Consider the following 20,002-nt stretch of genomic DNA (forward strand, 5'->3'; position numbering starts at 1 on the left):
TTCGAGCGCTTTCCAAGCCCACGAAATGACACTTTTGTTGACTTCGAAATCTTCAGCCACACTGGTCACACTACGCCCCTCCTCCAGCTTTCCGATCATTCTTCCACTCGTGAAGTCATCCAGATGATTTCTTCTAGCCATATTTCACGAAAGATTTCACATGTACTTGCAGCGAATGTCTTTAATTGCGTCTTCGTCCTTCCTTTTATGGTAGTCTCGAGTGAAGCGCACGCGTTTTGCGTACGATCACATAGCCTGTGATTTTTTTTCCCGGACATTTGCATCAGATATGTAATGTGTAAAATAATATTAAATATCTGAAATATTTAATTTATTTGGTAACATAGAAGAAAAATCCTCAAATGATGGTATTTTGTCCTTTCTCAAAAATTCATTAAAAATATGCTTCTCCATCTTAGCTCTTTTTTCCTCTCTGCTCATCCTCTGAGGTTGGACTTTCAGATAAGTATTTTGGACAACCAGAAAAAATGCATGGGTAAGCATCGTTATTTAATTTAGGATGCCCTCTACACATCTGAATAAAAGTACCTTCGTTTGTTGGTAAATAATCATAGCGAATAATATCATCTTTTCGAAATGTTTTTCACATTGAATTCATCTGCGATCACTTGAAATAAAATTTTTCCTTGGAATTTTTTTGATCCATAAATCCCGTTTTACTGTATCTTTTGGAAATTTGAATACTGATACATATTCATTAGTGCCATCGTAATTGGATTTGCATGCTGGAACGCAACATCGTGCAGGTATGATGAAGACAGCTCTACGTAGAACGTCGATCGTTATTCTTTGTAACAGATTTAAATAATATTAAAATCTTGTAGTTTAAATAATTTAAATAGATGAACATTAAGGTATTTGTGAATGGCAATATTTGAAACCAGACTCGAGTGCCTCGTACGACTGTCGCACGAAGAATGTAATTTATTTTTAAATGTTAGAATATGGTTTTTTTTTTTTTTTTTTTTTTTTTTTTTTTTGTATGTCGCCATTTTTGAGTGTTAAATAAAAGTTATTGCTGTGTTCCATCATTGGAATTGCTTCATATCGCCAAAGAAGCATCACAGTCTTAATTATTTTGGAGGCACTGACCGAGATCGAATAATCGTGCGTATTTTTATTTCATTAGTTCATCACTGAACATAATACTAGTGATACCAGATTATTACTTCCTGTTAATATTGAATTGCCTTATTTTATTAGTTCATCACTGAACGTAATATTAGTGATATCAGGTTATTATTTCCTGTTAACACTGAACTGCCTTATTTTATTAGTTTATCACTTGAACGTAAACTTAGTGATACCATTTTAATGCCGTTTCTACTAGAGCTCGAAAAGAAAAATAGCTGAAGAGCAGATCTTGGAACCGATGAAGCAAGAAAATAAAGCATCCAGAGATGTATTTGAAGAAGAAGTTAAATCACCAGAATTAAACGGGGAAGATGTTCACGAAAATTTGAAAAACGATAAAGAAATTAATATTTAGAATGATTTTGCAATGCAGCGTTATCATCATCTTTCGGCTTTTGATTTAATATCAAAGCCGCTACTAATAGACGAAGAAAGCAATTGTCGAAAGCAAATGACAAATGAATATTATCCGAAAGGCACAGATGAACTGAGGAAAGGCTTTGCTGTGAATTATAGCCGAGGAACTGGTCCACCATGGAAGAGATCTAGGCGCCGTCAAGAAAAAAAGCGAAGACTAATTTGAACACTGTCCATTTTCTTCCTAATTAAATGTGGTGTAAAAATTTCGGCCTGAAAATTTGGAAACTTATGAGAGAAGTTATCTTTTCTCTTTAAGCAATTGAGCAAGCCGAGCTTATAAACTTTCGAAATTTACAGAACTTTTCCCTTCGGTAAAAGTCTCTCCGTTGGGGGAGAGGTTGTAACAGATTTAAATAATATTAAAATCTTGTAGTTTAAATAATTTAAATAGATGAACATTAAGGTATTTGTGAATGGCAATATTTGAAACCAGACTCGAGTGCCTCGTACGACTGTCGCACGAAGAATGTAATTTATTTTTAAATGTTAGAATATGGTTTTTTTTTTTTTTTTTTTTTTTTTTTTTTTTTTTTTTTTTTTTTTTGTATGTCGCCATTTTTGAGTGTTAAATAAAAGTTATTGCTGTGTTCCATCATTGGAATTGCTTCATATCGCCAAAGAAGCATCACAGTCTTAATTATTTTGGAGGCACTGACCGAGATCGAATAATCGTGCGTATTTTTATTTCATTAGTTCATCACTGAACATAATACTAGTGATACCAGATTATTACTTCCTGTTAATATTGAATTGCCTTATTTTATTAGTTCATCACTGAACGTAATATTAGTGATATCAGGTTATTATTTCCTGTTAACACTGAACTGCCTTATTTTATTAGTTTATCACTTGAACGTAAACTTAGTGATACCATTTTAATGCCGTTTCTACTAGAGCTCGAAAAGAAAAATAGCTGAAGAGCAGATCTTGGAACCGATGAAGCAAGAAAATAAAGCATCCAGAGATGTATTTGAAGAAGAAGTTAAATCACCAGAATTAAACGGGGAAGATGTTCACGAAAATTTGAAAAACGATAAAGAAATTAATATTTAGAATGATTTTGCAATGCAGCGTTATCATCATCTTTCGGCTTTTGATTTAATATCAAAGCCGCTACTAATAGACGAAGAAAGCAATTGTCGAAAGCAAATGACAAATGAATATTATCCGAAAGGCACAGATGAACTGAGGAAAGGCTTTGCTGTGAATTATAGCCGAGGAACTGGTCCACCATGGAAGAGATCTAGGCGCCGTCAAGAAAAAAAGCGAAGACTAATTTGAACACTGTCCATTTTCTTCCTAATTAAATGTGGTGTAAAAATTTCGGCCTGAAAATTTGGAAACTTATGAGAGAAGTTATCTTTTCTCTTTAAGCAATTGAGCAAGCCGAGCTTATAAACTTTCGAAATTTACAGAACTTTTCCCTTCGGTAAAAGTCTCTCCGTTGGGGGAGAGGTTGTAACAGATTTAAATAATATTAAAATCTTGTAGTTTAAATAATTTAAATAGATGAACATTAAGGTATTTGTGAATGGCAATATTTGAAACTAGACTCGAGTGCCTCGTACGACTCTCGCACGAAGAATGTAATTTATTTTTAAATGTTAGAATATGTTATTTTTTTTTTTTTCCTGTTTGTATGTCGCCATTTTTGAGTGTTAAATAAAAGTTATTGCTGTGTTCCATCATTGGAATTGCTTCATATCGCCAAAGAAGCATCACATCTTGTTAACAAATAAGTTAACTAGTAATCTCAATTTAAAAACGAAAATATCCTTAACAACATTACTTAAATTTAGCAATAAAAAATACACGAATAATAAAAATATACAGCACGCAATCAACGTAATAAGAAGTCTTCGCTTGCAGTGCGAAGGGTGAAAGTTCAGACGCCTTACGTGACGTCAAATCACGTGATTCTGCAGCTGACCAGGCCATCTAATCTCGAAGGCCACGGTCAATCCCTGCGGAGTCGATGGAGTTGACAGTCGGGCAGCCAGTGCCGAGCGGGTCGTCGAGTTCACCGAAGGAGTCTTAGTGTATCGCGGTTAGTGCATCGTCGAGAGAGCGTGTTGAGCTCCGGACTGAACGAAGGAGTCGGGAGCTGTGCTCTTGTGTCATCGAGTGCATCGCGAGTTGTAGAGTTAAGAGTCTCAAGAGTACGTGGAGTTCCGAGAACGACCAAGCAGAGTCGGGAGTAGTGATGAGTCGGTACTACCGAACCGGGTATTTTGTAACGGGTACTGAAAATCGGTACATCCAAGTACCCGTTACTTCAGCACCAAAATCTGTACTTTTCGGTATTCGTTACTCTGTACCGAAACGAGTACTTTTCGGTATTCGTTACTTCTGTACCGAAACAGGCACTTTTCGGTATTCGTTACTTCTATACCGAAACGGGTACTTTTCGGTATTCGTTACTTCTGTACTGAAACGGGTGCTTTTCGGTATTCGTTACTTTGTAACGAAAATATGCGCCTCTTCTCGGTATTCGTTACTGGAGGATCAATGAGGGTTCAGCTCACTTCGGTTTTGGTACGAGGACAGTAGTATCTGGTTGTATTTGCGAAATGGTGATATGTGCTCCTTGTGTCCATGAATGGTCTGCTCCTCAGATACTTCCGTAGTTGACATGTTTTCTGATATTCAAAATCTTACTCCGTACAGATAAAATCAAACACGTGGTGACGTGGCAGAGTTCCTTCAGTGCGCAAAATCGTTAGCTGCGTATTTCGGTACTCCAAATCGTTACTAGGGCACTTGGGTACTCTAAATCGTTACTAGGGTACTTTGGTACTCCAAATCGTTACTAGGGTACTCCGGTACAGCAAACCGTTACTAGGGTACTCCGGTATTTCGTTACTTCGGTACTCCAAATCGTTACTTGGGTACTCGGTACTTGAAATCGGTTTTCGGTACTTTTCAAAATAACGGTTACTTGAGTAACGGGTATTTTATACCGGGTACTTATCTGTACCCGTTACTCTCGTACCGGGTACAATAATGTACTGAAGTTGCCCATCACTAGTCGGGAGGTGTAATCCGGAAGGCAGAGTCGGGTGCTTTGCAGGAAGCTGTCTCCACCGTGATAACCTGATAACCTGAAGGCTGCGTCACTGATCGTGTCAGCGTGTTTATAGCAGTTCATCACGACTGTAAAACGTATTTTGGAGCTGTCTTGACAATACTGGCAAATAAAGTGTGTTTCGATACTTCATAAAGTGTCGTCGTTATTCACTCCAAATCCATACGAACCCCGTACGAACGTGAAGAAGAAAATAACGCAACAACTGGTGTCAGAAGAATTAAAGAAGAAAAACTGTAACAATATTATTCAAAATTGGATGGCTCTAGGTACCGTTGTTTTATCACAATGCGAGAAACATGCATACATTTATGCAGATTTTCCATTAATTCTTTTAAATATAACACAGGGCGATAATATTTGGTGGCTTTGAAAACTGAACCAACATTTAAAGTTTTCAACGCAAGGTGCCAAAATGAAATTAATAGTCTTCTGGGCTAAAAATTAAAATATTGCACAAATCAAAGAAAATGTTTAACTCTATGGAAAGAAATGATGGAAAATGGTCCAGCATCTCTCTGTATATAGATGTTAAAAGCCATTTAGAAGGAGCAAAGATTGCTACTAGCGGTTGCTGAACTAAAGCATTCTCGAAGAAGACTCAGGCGCTAGAAACACTTGTGTGCAGGCACCAGGGTATGAAAACCCATCCTGTGTTGAATTCGTGCGAAAATGGCATATCTTTTTCTACCCTAACGTTAAACCGTTCGTAGTTGAGATGAATAAATCTCGTGAAGCTGCAAGTTCATGAGTCTTCAGACACGTCCGTTGAGCTAGTTCCAATGTTCGGTGGTGTAAATGCAAAATACTGCGTGCTAGCGTCTTAATGGCGAGAGTTCATCTGAGTTGAAGGTGTTTTCTCTGGAGGTCAACCTCCCATGTACTGACCGCGCCTGATGCTGCTTGACTTCGGTGGTCGGACGTACTTTGGTGCGATGGGTGGAGCTACTGGCTATTATGTCCAATAGTGGATCTGAAAAAGGAAGTGCATCTACTTGCAAGACAGGCATTGGCCGGGGGGAGGAGTAAAAACCAAAATGAACATTATTATTAGGTGATGTGAATTATTTTTAAGTAAAGCAAAATGATCATGGAATGTAATAATAGTTATTTCTTATGGGATTAGGATGATATAGATATTATGTTGGCTATGTTACAGCATAAATTAGTTAAAAACCTTATGTGGCTCAGTGTCCAAACAGATGGCAATTTGTATTTTCCTGAGTTTGGTCGTAGTTCTAAAATTACTTCCTAGATGGCGACACTTATGTCGTGTAATAAAACAGAGTATAATTATTTATAGATAAGTCATATTTCAGTGATTTAATTAGATTTGAAGATACATTATCAAATGAGTCTGAATCTACAAGCTGAAATGCGGATGATGTCACAATACCATGGGCATGCTGACCTCCGTGATGATACAGAACCCTTTCCGAGGTTACAGCCGAAAACGTCGCGGAGAAAACAACGCAAGGCGAAAACGTCGTGCTACAAAATATCGTGGGAGAAAACATCGCAGTTCTAAAACATCGTGGTACAAAACATCGTCGTGGAAAATAAAGCGGTTCAAAAACTTCGCAGTTTAAAAACATCGTCGTCGAAAATATAGTGGTAAAAAATAAAGTATCTACAAATCATCGCATGACGATAACATCGCAGACATGCTTTTTTCAGGCTTTAATAACTGTAAATGGATATTCCCATAATGATTCGTGAGCGCAAGTGATGTAAGGAAGGATAATTTTTACTTTCACATTTTTTTATTAACTAATAAATTTTTGCTGAAAAAATAAGAAGGAAACTTAAGCATAGAAAATTAAATGCAACTTAATAGATTATACTTTTTATGAAAAATTACCTGTAATATCTTTATAAAAAATTATTTATTAATGGTCTTTGTTAGTTAACTATGTCGATTTAAAATTTTATTAAGTGCTATAAGTTGCATTAATTTTCTATGCTTAAGTTTTCTTCTTATTTTCTCAGCAAAAATTTAATATTTAATAAAAAATATGAAAGTAAAAATTATCCTTCTTTACATCTTGCGCTCACAAATCATTATGGGAATATCCATTTACAGTTATTAAAGCCTGAAAAAAGCATGTCTGCGATGTTATCGTCATGCGATGATTTGTAGATACTTTATTTTTTACCACTATATTTTCGACGACGATGTTTTTAAACTGCGAAGTTTTTGAACCGCTTTATTTTCGACGACGATGTTTTGTACCACGATGTTTCAGAACTGCGATGTGTTCTCCCACGATGTTTTGTAGCACGACGTTTTCGCCTTGCGTTGTTTTCTCCGCGATGTTTTTGCGGCGATGTTATCGGCGGACACCCTTTCCGAACAGGATTCATTGAAGACGTAAAGACCCCCGTTTCGAAAAGGTTGCAACGTGTGGCCAACGAACGTGATGACGCAGCAACCCTTTCTAAATAGGATACAATATGTGGGTGACATCACAACAATAATCGTTGTAAACACAGTGATCCTAAGACTGACGTTTGTGAGTGCCCCAGCAAGTCCGCTCACTCAATGCCTAATAGGCCAGAACTGCTCTTTTATACCTACTAACGCTCATGAAAGAGAACAGCGGAAGCAATCTTTCCTTACCTGTACAATCCGGAGTTTCGGCAGACCAATGACCATCCATTAAGCATGTCAAAACATTTGCTCCGATTATTTTTTGTCCTAACTTCTTGCAATCAAATTTAGCAGTGCTGTTGGGAAGTCTGTCTCGATCATATTCGATGATAAATTTATTTCCTTCTTCCAGCAATGGACAACGCATATCGGGATCTACATAGAAAAAAGCAGTTCATTTTTAAATGATGTCAGTTAAAAATAATCCTCGCAGCAGTCATTTTCAATAGTCTCTTAATTTGAAACCCAGTTTCTAAATGTGGTTAAAACAGTAAAGGCTAAGAATCTGCATAGTTCAGTGCTAGTAAGGTGTGTAAATAAAGGAATGAGCCAGGAAGTGTTCGATCTGACAACAGTTCTCATTTGCAGGGAACGGGAAGGGAATACTCGATGCATATCCAGCACAAATTTGAAATGCGAAGGTTCATATAGTAGTTGCTCGAAGGATTTTATTTCGCAACCTGTTTTTTTCTGTTGCGTTCTGGCCTGTTTCCGATGTGAAGCCTTAGGGAAAGGTTTAATCTCTGAAGGTAAAAAAAAAAATGGTTTTTCTGTTTAGTCTAACTTGGGAAGTACACTGCGCAAAAAATAAATAAATAAATAAATAAAATAAATAAATAAATAAATAAAAATAAATAAATAAAATAAAAATATAAGGACAGTTCTTATACCTCCCGTTTTACTGGGCCGAATGACGAAATTCAAATTGCGTTCTTCATGTCTCGAAAGCGCGACTTAGGATATATATTAGATTTATTCTAACAATAGGTATTTTGACACAAAATCGCACGTTTTCTGAAATAACATACCATTTTTTTTCCATATTTCGAATCTACGTCTCAAATTATGCCTAAATATTAAATTTTATAAAATTTGGTGCGAAATTTACGAAGAAATTCACAAATTTATGTTGGCGCTTTTTTTTCACTTTGCGCCAAGAATAGTTCACTTGGCGAATTTCTTAATATATGGCAACCTATTTTCCTTTTCCTCTTTTTACATCGTGCGTGAGCGGAAATTATTCCTTCGAACTGAGCATTTTAAATATATTTATTAATATAAATTTTCCAGCATTTGATTTTATTTATTTGAATTGCGTTTCTTTCAGAAGAATACTTTGTAATCCAAACTACGATGCGTTTGAAAACTGCATATATTAAAAGAGAAAATACAGTAAAGCACAGTTAACACGCCTTTCAATGTTCCGTTCAGAAAATATATATATAAATGAATAAGAGAGGTGTATATACGATATTTTTAACTTAGGATGACTTGCATACATTGGTCTAAACCAGTTTTATCGTTGCGCCCATTGCTTTACACAATTTTATCATCCTACATTTAGTTTCTTAAAATGTTGTTCATATTTTAGTCAAATATTTTATTTTTGAAATAGCAAGAATCAACTATCATATGATTAAAAAAGTTTTAAATTAAAAAAAATACTAAGTTTTATGCAAAAATTTATTTTTTCTTCTTAATAGCTTGCTCTTTTTCTTTAGGCATTCTGCAAGTATATTTAAAAGCATCCAACTTTTCGAAACATCTTGGTATTTCTGACATTTATTTTAAATAAAGTTATCGCCTTCCGTTTCATAAAGGCCCCAGAAACGGCCGAGCGGTAAAGTCGCTGAACACTGGTAGTTCGCTCCGTGCTTCGAATCCCTTCGAACGGGCTGGTTGCATGGGCGTTTTCCTGGTTTTTCTCTTGCGTATTCCAGCTGGTTTCCCTTAGAAAGTTCTTCATGAAGGTATTCCTCCTTTCAGGCAGATAGCCCTGCTTTGCCGTAACTTAATAATCCAATTCAATCCATTTCATCAGTATTTAGTCAGAGCCTTTATCAGTCTTGAGAGGCTAAGCATTTTGAAGGCTTGAGATGAAAGGAAAGACTGGTTTCATCAAGAGGGAAACCGTCTGTAGGTGACATCCACACACATCACTATATAATTTCCTGAATCTTCAAATACTTCGACTAAGAAATCATGGGATTCTCCGTTTATGATACGACATGATGTTCTATAATCTAATTTAAATTTATACAACCATATAGTCGGAAAACCAGTCGCTCTTGACTTCAATCTGCAATGATATCGTTTTTGTCTTTTCTGTTAGCACAAGCTCAATTAATTGATGGTATTAATTTATAATTTTCGTTTGTTACACTTCAATTGACGGTATTTGCTGGTGTATACGTCCAAATGTTTTCTCTTTCAACACCCAAATTCCTTGAAGTATTCTGAAAGTATATTCAAAAGCATCCAAATTTTCGAAACACCTTGGTAGTTCAGACAACCAAATTCCCCTTCAGATTTTTCTTATTTTTCCCTCTAATTTTCATCTTTCCTTCTACATTTATTTCCAGTGCTCACACAAGAAAATTAGGATTTTTCGATTCCATAAATTTTACGTTCTTGTCAAATTTTTTAAAATGTCAGTTACATCAATTGCGTTTCGGCTGAAGACAGATTTTCATTTTCTACGCATTTTAACTATAAATAAAGTTTAATGCAAAGTCCAAAGGATAAATATTTTAATTAAAAAAGATTTTTTTGCTATATGAGAAATAAATAAAACAGTCCAGCAGTGTTTATTCTGTACCACTGAGTGATGGATTAATTTTTTTGTTGAAAACGTTGTCTTTTAAGATGGCAAGCAAAGGTAAATAAATACATTTACTACGAGTATAAAATACTGTAGAAAGGTTAAATTATTACTTTCATATAGCACAGAAATAGAATAAAAATACCGCTATAAAAACATTGCGCCAACGTTTAATTCGATTAAAATATTAAGTAAATTGAATATCGAATTAAAAACCATCATACCAACGTTTAAAAGAATTAAAATATTACTTAAATTAAATACTTTAAAATAAGTAAATAAGAACGCTTCGTACACTAGAGCTAAAATGACAGCAATTAATTTATTGTCGGTAAAAAAGGAAGAATGTCTAATAATTTTCTTACCGTTACAACGGTTATTTCTTCCAACATGACCACAATACCATATACGGCCGTCTCAGAATAGGCTCTTCTAACGATCTTCATCTGTGATCTACATTTTCGCACTTCATTGAAGAAGCAGTTAGCGAGGTTTCCTCCAAAAATTTAAAATAAATTTCCTCTGACCCTTGTAAGAATTTATAAATAAATCTTTGATTAGGAAAGCCAGGCTGGCGAAAATAAGGTCTCAGAGGACAATTTTTTGATTCCGATACCAAAAATTCTTGGTACTTATCAAAAACAAAATTCATCTTTGAAGAAGACATTTTTAAAGGAATTCGAAGATATGAATTAAATTTTAAAATGGCGCGGTAATGCACAAATTTTCAGCAACCTATCAGGGAGCTGATTACAGCTCGTTAATGCACAAATATTCTATAACCAATCACAGAGCTGATTACATCACGCCTAGAATTAAAATTGTTTAAATAATCATACATAATAAAATCATTTTAAAAAAGAAATGCAAAATTGTATTTTAATATTTAACAGCTATAAATAATATTTAAAACATTAGATTAAATTTATAGATATTAAACCCAATTACTTTTAAAGTAAGGTGACGTCATTGATTACATCATCAACAACATAAAATTACGTAAAATATCAGAAACAATAAAATTTTTATTTCAAATAAAAATGCAAAGTTAAATTGATTTTTAATATTTAGAAGCCATAAATAATATTTTAAACACGGAATTTATGCATAATAACACGCATTATTTTTTAAATAAAATTACCACAAATTATCGGTTACCATAAATAACTTATCCAGCAATGGGTTTACCATAAGTCGTAATACTCGCCAAAAGACAAATTGCCAAAAACTCGCCAAACTCCGTGCAACCGTTTGCCAAAGTAGCACCCTTTTCAGGTGTACGTAGAACTTATAATTGTTGCTTTGGAATCAGCCCGCTAGTTATAATAATAAAACTCGAATAATTGTAAAAAATTGAGGATTTTAGCGAAACAAAATATCCTTACTCACCAAATACTTTTATGTTGATAGTAGTCGGAGCATATCCTTCCATAGCGCAATTGTACTTTCCATCATGCTCCGAACTTGCTTCCACAATGTCTAATAATGTAGTGTAAACTATGCCGTCGTCGGTATTTTTAGCCTCATCTGAAAACCATAAACCATAAAATGTAGTTCAAGAGCAATATCACAAAATAATTTTAAAATGAATAATATATCTTTAGAATTTCCGATACACACTCAACCGCGCTAAAGACAAAAATGCTTTTTTTTCCTGTACAACGTTGCCATTGCTCGTTTCGAAATCCTTCAGTTTGTTAATCAAAAATTCGTTAAAGTTTTACAAACCATGAAATCTCTACATATAATAAAACAAAGAGTCTGTCTGTGTGTATGTCTTTCGTTCACGCTGCCCGTAAGCTAATAGACCCACGGCTACGAAATTTGGTACATAGGTGCATCTAGACAAGAGCCAGTGCACCTCGAAGCGGTTTTTTCGAAATTCGAATTAGAATTTTTTTTATTTTATGTTTTGTAACGAAATCGCGTCATTTTGAGACATAATGGGCTATAGGAAAGCGAGATTTTACTCTACGCACTCCATTTTCACATCGTCATGAAATGTAGGCACTTAGCTATTTTACGAACTTAAAATAAATTTCGTGTTTCAATAAATCGATTCAATACGAATTTATTTAACAAAGGGAGCTTAACACCTTTTCAACGGGATTTTTTCTAAAAACGTTTATGTTTAAAAATGTACAGTTTATTTTTCTTTAATTTTTGGACACGTTAAACTTTCATCCTTGCGACTGCTTATACAAAAAGAATTTTGGAAAAATGATAATATTTTGCATTTAAAAAAAAATTTTAAATGAAGCTTCCGAGTACACTTCTCACATCTCACATCTTTACAAATGTGATTTTGGCAACAATTTTCCTGTCTTATTGTTGTTGATAGATTTTTGATGAAATCGCATCATTTTGAATAGTTTCATTTATTTCTTATGTCACTGTTTTTAAGAGATTGGCATATTTCATTGTCATTTATATATATATATAATATATTTTTATTGATTTTTTTTTTTTTTTTGATAAAGTTGTTCTGCAGAGTAAATTTCTGATCGGAATTTTATGTTTTTTGAGTTGCTTTCCTGTTAATTTTTGCTTATTTCACCGTTTGTAAGATATTCAAAAGTTTTGCATGATCTTTTTTCTTCAACGGAAAGTTGGTTAATTTTTTTATTAGGATAATTAATAGTTTCATTCTTTTAGAAATATGGGTTTGGCAACAATTTTTCATCGTATTTTTAAGAGATTGGCATATTTCATTGTCATTTATATATATATATAATATATTTTTATTGTTTTTTTTTTTTTTTTTTGATTAAGTTGTTCTGCAGAGTAAATTTCTGCTCGGAATTTTATGTTTTTTGAGTTGCTTTCCTGTTAATTTTTATTGTTGTTGATAGATTTTTGATGAAATTGCATCATTTTCGATAGTTTCATTCCTATAGAAATATGGGTTTGGCAACAATTATTCATCGTATTTCTTATGTCACTGTTTTTAAGAGATTGGCATATTTCATTGCCATTTTTTTATATATACATTTTTATTGATGTTTTTTATAAAGTTGTTCTGCAGAGTAAAATTATGCGCTGAATTTTTTGTTTTTTTGAGTTTCTTTCATGTTATTTTTTGCTTATTTCACTGTTTGTAAGATATTGAAAAGTTTTGCATGATTTTTTTTTTCTTCAACGGAAAGTTGGTTAATTTTTTTTATTAGGATAATTAATATTTGTATTAAGGGATATGACTTATTTCATTGTAATTTTTGGTGCTACTTTGGTAGACGGTTGCACGGATTTTGGCGATTTTTCTTTTGGCGAGTAATACGACTTATGGTAAACCCATTGCTGGATAGGTTATTTATGGTAACCGATACTTTGTTGTCATTTTATTAAAAAAATAATGCGTTTTATTATGCATAAATTCCGTGTTTTAAATATTATTTATAGCTTCTAAATATTAAAAATCAACTTAATTTTGCATTTTTATTTGAAATAAAAATTTTGTTGTTTATAATATTTTATATAATTTTATGTTGTGGATGATGTAATCAATGACATCACCTTACTTAAAACGTAATTGGTTTTATTAATATCTATAAATTTAATCTAATGTTTTAAACATTATTTATGGCTGTTAAATATTAAAATACAATTTAATTTTGCATTTGTTTTAAAAATGATTTTATTAGGAACTATTTATTATGGTTAATTTATTTATTAGGATAATTAATATTTGTATTAAAGGATATTGCTTATTTCATTGTAATTTTGTTATACGTAATAACTTTTTTTTATGAAGTTGTTCTGCAGAGTAAAATTCTGTGCAGTTTTTAAATTTAACGTTTGGTGTTCCCTTCAGCCATTTTTCCGGTACATTTAAAAGCCAGACGAAGGCTGGCAGCGAAGCTGCTAGTCTATAATAAAATAAATTCCAAATTTCAAAATTTGGGCTTCCAGATGCCCATATTCGCGGTAAGATTACGTTATTCAAAACTGGATGGCTCTAGGTATCGTTCTTTTATCACAGTGCAAGAAACGTATGTGCATTTATGCAGATTCTTCATTATTCAATTTCTTTAAATATAATACAGGGCGATAATATTAGGCGGCAACAATTTGAAAAGTGAAAGAACGCTTGTAGTGAATCAACGCAAAATGCCAAAAGGAAATTAATAGTCCTTCTGGGCAAATTACCCCTTTGGACTAAAAATCCCCCCCTCCAAAAATTGATGATTATTGTATCCGGGAAAGTGCCATATGCTTGTGTAAAGGATTACTGTAACTACCAAAAAACTTTTAATACGTGTCAAACAAAACAGAAATTAAAATTAAGCGAAACAAAACAAATTAAATTTTTCAAAAACATTTCTTAAATAAAATTAAAAACAATTAAAAAACTTTACATAACATTTTATGACTAACTGCTTTTTAATTATTCATAATTTAATGTTTGAGACTAGAGATAGAGTCATGAGGGGATAAAAATCTTAAAAATTAAACTCGAATATTTAAGGAGTTCTGGAAATTCGTTTCGTCATTCTCGACTCCTTCAGAGAACTAAATACATCTACAGAGAACTATTAAAAATATTTATTAAATGTTTTACACCCCAAAGTGTTAAAAATATACCTCAATGCGAATTCAGACCTAAGAAAATTAAACCGCAGAATAAAAAACAGCCTCCCTCCCCCCAAAAAAATAGCTTTAAAAAAAAAAAAAAAAAAAATTCATTAAAAGAATTAAATTTAAAAGTACTCTAGATTAATAAATTAATCACGTCAGATTTTGCAAAAAAAATGAACAATAAACAAATCAAAGATTTCTCTAAAATATCTTCATTTTCGGAGAGCTAAAATGGTGCAAAATCAGAAAATTTTACTTACTTTATTAAATTGAAGAGTAAAACAAATGTATACAGCTAGAGGTTCACAAAGCAGGAAAAGATTTTGTATAATATTTTGAACACTAATATACAAAATGTTACATATCCGGAATGATCTAATATCCGGATTGCCAAACAACAAGTATTTTTGTGATTTGCCTGTTGAAATCGAATTATATGTGCAGTAAGCGTCAAAAACCCGATATGTAATAAATAAAATAAATACACGAAGCTTTAATAATAAAAAGACAAAAAGAACTTTTGTAAAGCCATCTTGGTAAGAAAATTGAACATTGATATGATAAACTGAGAAACACTGAAGAAAAAAATTAAAAATGTATGCCAAAACTTAACGGTGCATCGGAAATTCAAAACGTGTAGTGCTATGCTGCTTTTAAAATTTTTGTAGTTTGGTGTTGAATTGTATATGACGCAAATGCGAAGAAAATGATGCTGAATAATAAAGCTAAAAAGACAAAAAAAAAAAAAAAAAGGGATAATATAAGTTAGTGTAACAGCAGAGTGGTAGATTGCGAACTCAGGAAGAGCGTAAATAACCTCAACAAACCCTTTTGGGCGACCGTTCAAATCTAAAACCTTTGATTTTTTTCTTTACAAATTACTATTATCATTTTTTAATGTCTTAGTTAAAGTTCAATTTTAGTTCTGTTGAACTTGCTAAGTGATAACTAACAGACAAAGATCTGCGGGCCGTGGAAAGGAATTTGAATTAATTTATTGAAGTGTCGAAAATGTTACACTAACTTTGCTCCGAGTTTTCGAAATAAAATATAAAACAAAATTAATTTTCTTCAGCGCATCTCCTGACACATATGACAAATCTCCAATCAAATTCAAGTTGAGGATTCGAGATAGCCATATCTTTGAAGTATATATATTCGCTATTTCAGCTTCATGCAAATGCAACGCGTCTTTTTTTAAGTTGGATACCTAAGTGTGAAAATTTTTATTTTATGATGCCAGAGTTGTTAAGATTCGCTTTCCGACCATGCAAAGAAATATACTTGAAATTAAAAAAATCTTATATGTACACACCATATGACTTCCTTGTAGGGAATATTAAATTGTACGCATTTTTTCTTGCATTTCATTTAAACTTATTGGATGGTGTTAAGTTTAGGATTGTGTATCCATAGATCGCCAATAGATGGCGGTAGTGTTTGTAAAAAGAAACTGTGATGTCAATTATGTATATGTATCAGTTCGTTTTTGGTGTGCGTGAATAAATGTTGTGTGGAAGAACGCTCCTCTGTTTATTACTTTAACTGCGATCCAGTCTGATTTATTAGAGATTTACACATATTTTGTTTAGATGGAATTAAATCTACTTCGTCGATAGCGCATAAACCACAATAGAATAAATTCACTCTTTAAAATTCAGTGTATTTGTTTACCATAGCGACACTCTGGCGCTAGGTTCACTTAACAGCGTTATATTTCGTTCATATTATAACTCAGAATGCACAAAATTTATATCATTTGAAGAATTTACTATTCTGCTGTTCCAAATGTAAACAAATATGTCCGCCATGTTATCTAAAAATTAGGCTTAACCGCACTTAAACAGCTTTTAAATTGTTGATACTTCTAAAAGTATTACTTGCAGATTTCCTAAAGGCCTAAAAACCTTAACCGGAAAATAAGAACAACATAATTCAATCATCAAACAATGCACAATTTACAAACATATAAGAGTAAAGAAACTGAGATTACCGAGCCGGGTAACAGAGTGGATATATATATAAATATATTTATATACGTTTGGTGCGGCCGATTGCAACCAAAATACGAGTTGCATATCTACATGTTATAGCAGTCCTATATACAAAATTTTTACGTTCTGAGGCTGCTCGTTTTTGAGTTATGCGAGATACGTTTGTACGTACAGACGCCACGAAAAATTCTCTTTATAATTCATTTTAAAGCAGTTTTGTAATTTTTTTGGAGGAAAAGAGAGTGTTATTCTGTCTTTACATACAGACGTCACTCAAAAACATCGTTAAATTGCATTCGATAGCGGTCAAAATGAATATTTTCGTTGAAACATGCTGCCTGAAACTTTTCGCGATTACAATACTTCCTTTTTACTTCGTACGAGGAATTAAAAAGGGTACCAATATATATCGTCATTTCACTTTGTGTATAATAAAAAATTGTATACACTTACTTAAGAATAATTATTTACTTACAATGAGTATGAGTATTTTCACTTTCTGGAAATGTCCAGGTTGGATATCGGATGTTTCCAAGGCATGTTAGTCTCACAGTTACCCCTTTTATTAACGAAAGGGTTCCATCAGGCATCACTTTCAGGTTTTCATCGAAAAAAATAGCTGTATCACCTAAAAAGTACGGGACGATTTGTCAGTAGAAAACCAGTTAACTTCTCAAAATTGTATAAAAATGTTTAAACGTTCCATTTAGGGAACTACAAACCTCTTTACTGTAAAATGCTACACTATTTTACAACTGACAATACATGAAGACCTTATGTCCACCAGCTTCTTTGTTCTATGAATTATTTATATTTATCGAAGTCTCTTAGTTCAATTAAATGTTCCTTGAATTATTAATACATGTGTAATAATGTAAAAACCAGCGTAATAACCAATAATCGAAGTATCATTTCCATATCAAAACAAGAAATTTCTCGCGCAGTTAAAAAAAAAAAAAAAAAATTTTGAGGTGAAAAACCACACGATTTCTTTATGCGACCTATTAAATTATACACATTGTTTGCTGCATTTCATTTAAACTTATTTCACTAGAGATATATTTCTCATTCAATTAACTCAGTTCACTCTCTGTGGCAATGCAAAAACACATAAACACTCAAAACATCTGCATTGAAATTTGTAAAATACAGAAAAACATAAAATACCAAATAAAATTAAAACAGCTAAAAAAAAATTTTTTTACCATTAAAATTATAGTTTCTATGCAAAAACAAGCAATTCGGCCAGCGGAGAAGATGGCATAGTTTTCGGTTTCACAAAACTGAGTGTTTACTTTTGGTCCTAGTCGAGACACTGAAAGTGCAGAAACTGACTTAATTCACTATCTACTAAGAGTTTCAAATGTAAGCCAATGACGGCCTCGTTAGGGTTAGCACCACTTAAACTTTTAAATTGTTGATAATTCTACCACTGCTGCATGCAGATTAACTAAAAGCATAAAAACCTTAACCGGAACATTAGAACAACAAAATTCAATCATTTTTAAAGCAAAAAATGCACAATTTACCAACTTGTAAGAATAAAAAAACTGAGCGGGTAACAATATATCCCCACTCTGTTATATATATATCCCCACTCTTTTATAATATATATCCCCACCTACTATATATATAAATCTCCACTATATCCATACTGAGTGGGGCCATGTAATATTTATCCTAAGTTTATAAGTTATTTTTAAGTTAAAGCTCCTTTCCTAGCTCTCCTAATTTCAGCTTTTGGCCCACCAGCGGCCGAGCAGTAAAGTCGCTGAACACTGGTAGTTCGGTCCGAGGTTCGAATCCCGCGAACGGGCTGGCTGCATGGGCGTTTTCGTGGTTTTCCCCATGTGTAACGTGTATACGAGCCAGTTTCCCTTAGAAAGCCCTCCACGAAGGCATCCCTTCCCTTAGGCAGATAGCCCCAGTGTGCTTTGCCATAATTAAATACACCACACCACACCTAATTTCAGCTTACAAATTCCTTACTAGAATGAGTTTTTAGAATCGCGTTTAATGCAAATGATAAGGAGTAGTATTTAAGTCGCGTTTGCCTTTTGGCCTCATTTCTCTAATCTGTTACTATGCTCGGCCGTATTACGGGACTTTGATACCTTCGCGAGCTAATTCGTTATTTAGGGGCCAATTACTTAAAATTGTGTTAGCTTCGGCTAAATCTCTTTAGTTAGTCATTGATTAAGTTCTTATTTCTTATAATTTTGAGTTCAATCCCAAGGGGAGGCTTTGCTGTACGTTCTGAGAAAGGGACCACCTGTTAATCCTTATTTTGAGTAATAAAGGGTAATTAACCCTTTTTGAGCTTTACATTTCTGTTACTGAACTTAAGCGATTATTCGCTTAGTTGTTCACTAGGTTCCACCCCACTTTGATATTAGATAAAAAGAAGAAAAACATTACATTACTTCTGTTGCAGCCAATTGCCAACAAAAAAGGGAGGTGCACAACTACATGTTATAGCAGTCCCATATACAAAATTTCAACGTTCTGAGGCTACTCATTTTTGAGTTATGCAAGATATATACATAAGTACGTACATAAGCACAGATGTCACGAAATATCTCTTCTGAATCCATTTTAAATACCTTTTTCAATCCGTTTCGGGAAAAGGTGTACTTTGTACTGTTCGTACACGCAGATGTCACGCAAAAACATCGTTTAAATGGATTCGCGAGCGGTCGATATGGATATTTCCGTTGAAATATGATGCCCGAAATTTTTCGCGATTACAATACTTCTTTTACTTCGTACAAGGCAGTTAAAAGGGGTGGAATTTCGATGGTAGTAACATACTCATGTTCGTGACATAAAGTCTTCGCCAGTTATCAGTATGACTGCAATCCATTTCGAACATAATCAAAGTGACTTTAATCCATTTTAAACTCTTTGCAGTAACATGACTTTAATCCATCTGGAGCATAAGAAATAGATTATAGATGACGGTAATTGTTAATGATTAATTCTGTTAAATCAAATTAAGAAGCCTTGGCATTTCTTCTTTTTCCCCTTTCTTTTCATTTATTTATTTATTTGCTTACAGTCTTCCTAATTTATTTTTCTGATTTCACAATTTTTCTCTCTTCCTTCAATGTTTTTAAAAAATTCCGAATTTTAGATCTGGAATAATGGATGATAACTCACATTTCATTCATTTACTTAATTTTTAATGTATTTCTTTATTCATTTCCTTATTTTTCTGTTCCTGAATTTTGTATAACTGTTGAATTTTGTATAACCAATGATTGCTGCTAAGAATACGAAATAAGGAATCTATTTAACATTACGGTTGGAAATTGATAAATAAAAGAACTACTATTTAAAACGTGATACATTAAAAGTATTTATAAATTGATGTATTGCATATCTGCAGCCTAGACATTACATGTTTTTACATAGGATATAAGTTTTCATAACGTTCACAAAAATGGTTCTAGTTTACTTATTGTTTAAAAATTCTTCAACTGCTATTACGCGCGAAATTTATTTGTTATGAGTTTTGTAAG

The 20,002-nt window shown here is 33.1% G+C and overlaps 1 protein-coding gene across 6 annotated transcripts in view; it reads right to left on the reverse strand.

Moving 5' to 3' along the window:
- The window catches only part of LOC118182924 (sushi, von Willebrand factor type A, EGF and pentraxin domain-containing protein 1-like), a 205,281-nt gene that overhangs the window by 36,391 nt on the left and 148,888 nt on the right, over positions 1–20,002 (reverse strand). For 5 of the 6 annotated variants that reach the window (XM_085824665.1, XM_085824663.1, XM_085824661.1 and 2 more), the window contains 3 exons: positions 16,957–17,109; positions 11,302–11,439; positions 7,281–7,466 (listed from right to left, as the gene is read on the reverse strand). In XM_085824665.1, the coding sequence (XP_085680791.1) occupies positions 7,281–7,466; positions 11,302–11,439; positions 16,957–17,109 (477 nt within the window). The remainder of the gene's footprint in view (positions 1–7,280; positions 7,467–11,301; positions 11,440–16,956; positions 17,110–20,002) is intronic. The other variant, XM_085824664.1, reaches the window with a different exon arrangement.

The sequence above is a fragment of the Stegodyphus dumicola genome, chromosome 10, assembly GCF_044657685.1.
Source record: "Stegodyphus dumicola isolate Sdum_Otavi_A_Nest chromosome 10, ASM4465768v1".
Taxonomy (NCBI): domain Eukaryota; kingdom Metazoa; phylum Arthropoda; class Arachnida; order Araneae; family Eresidae; genus Stegodyphus; species Stegodyphus dumicola.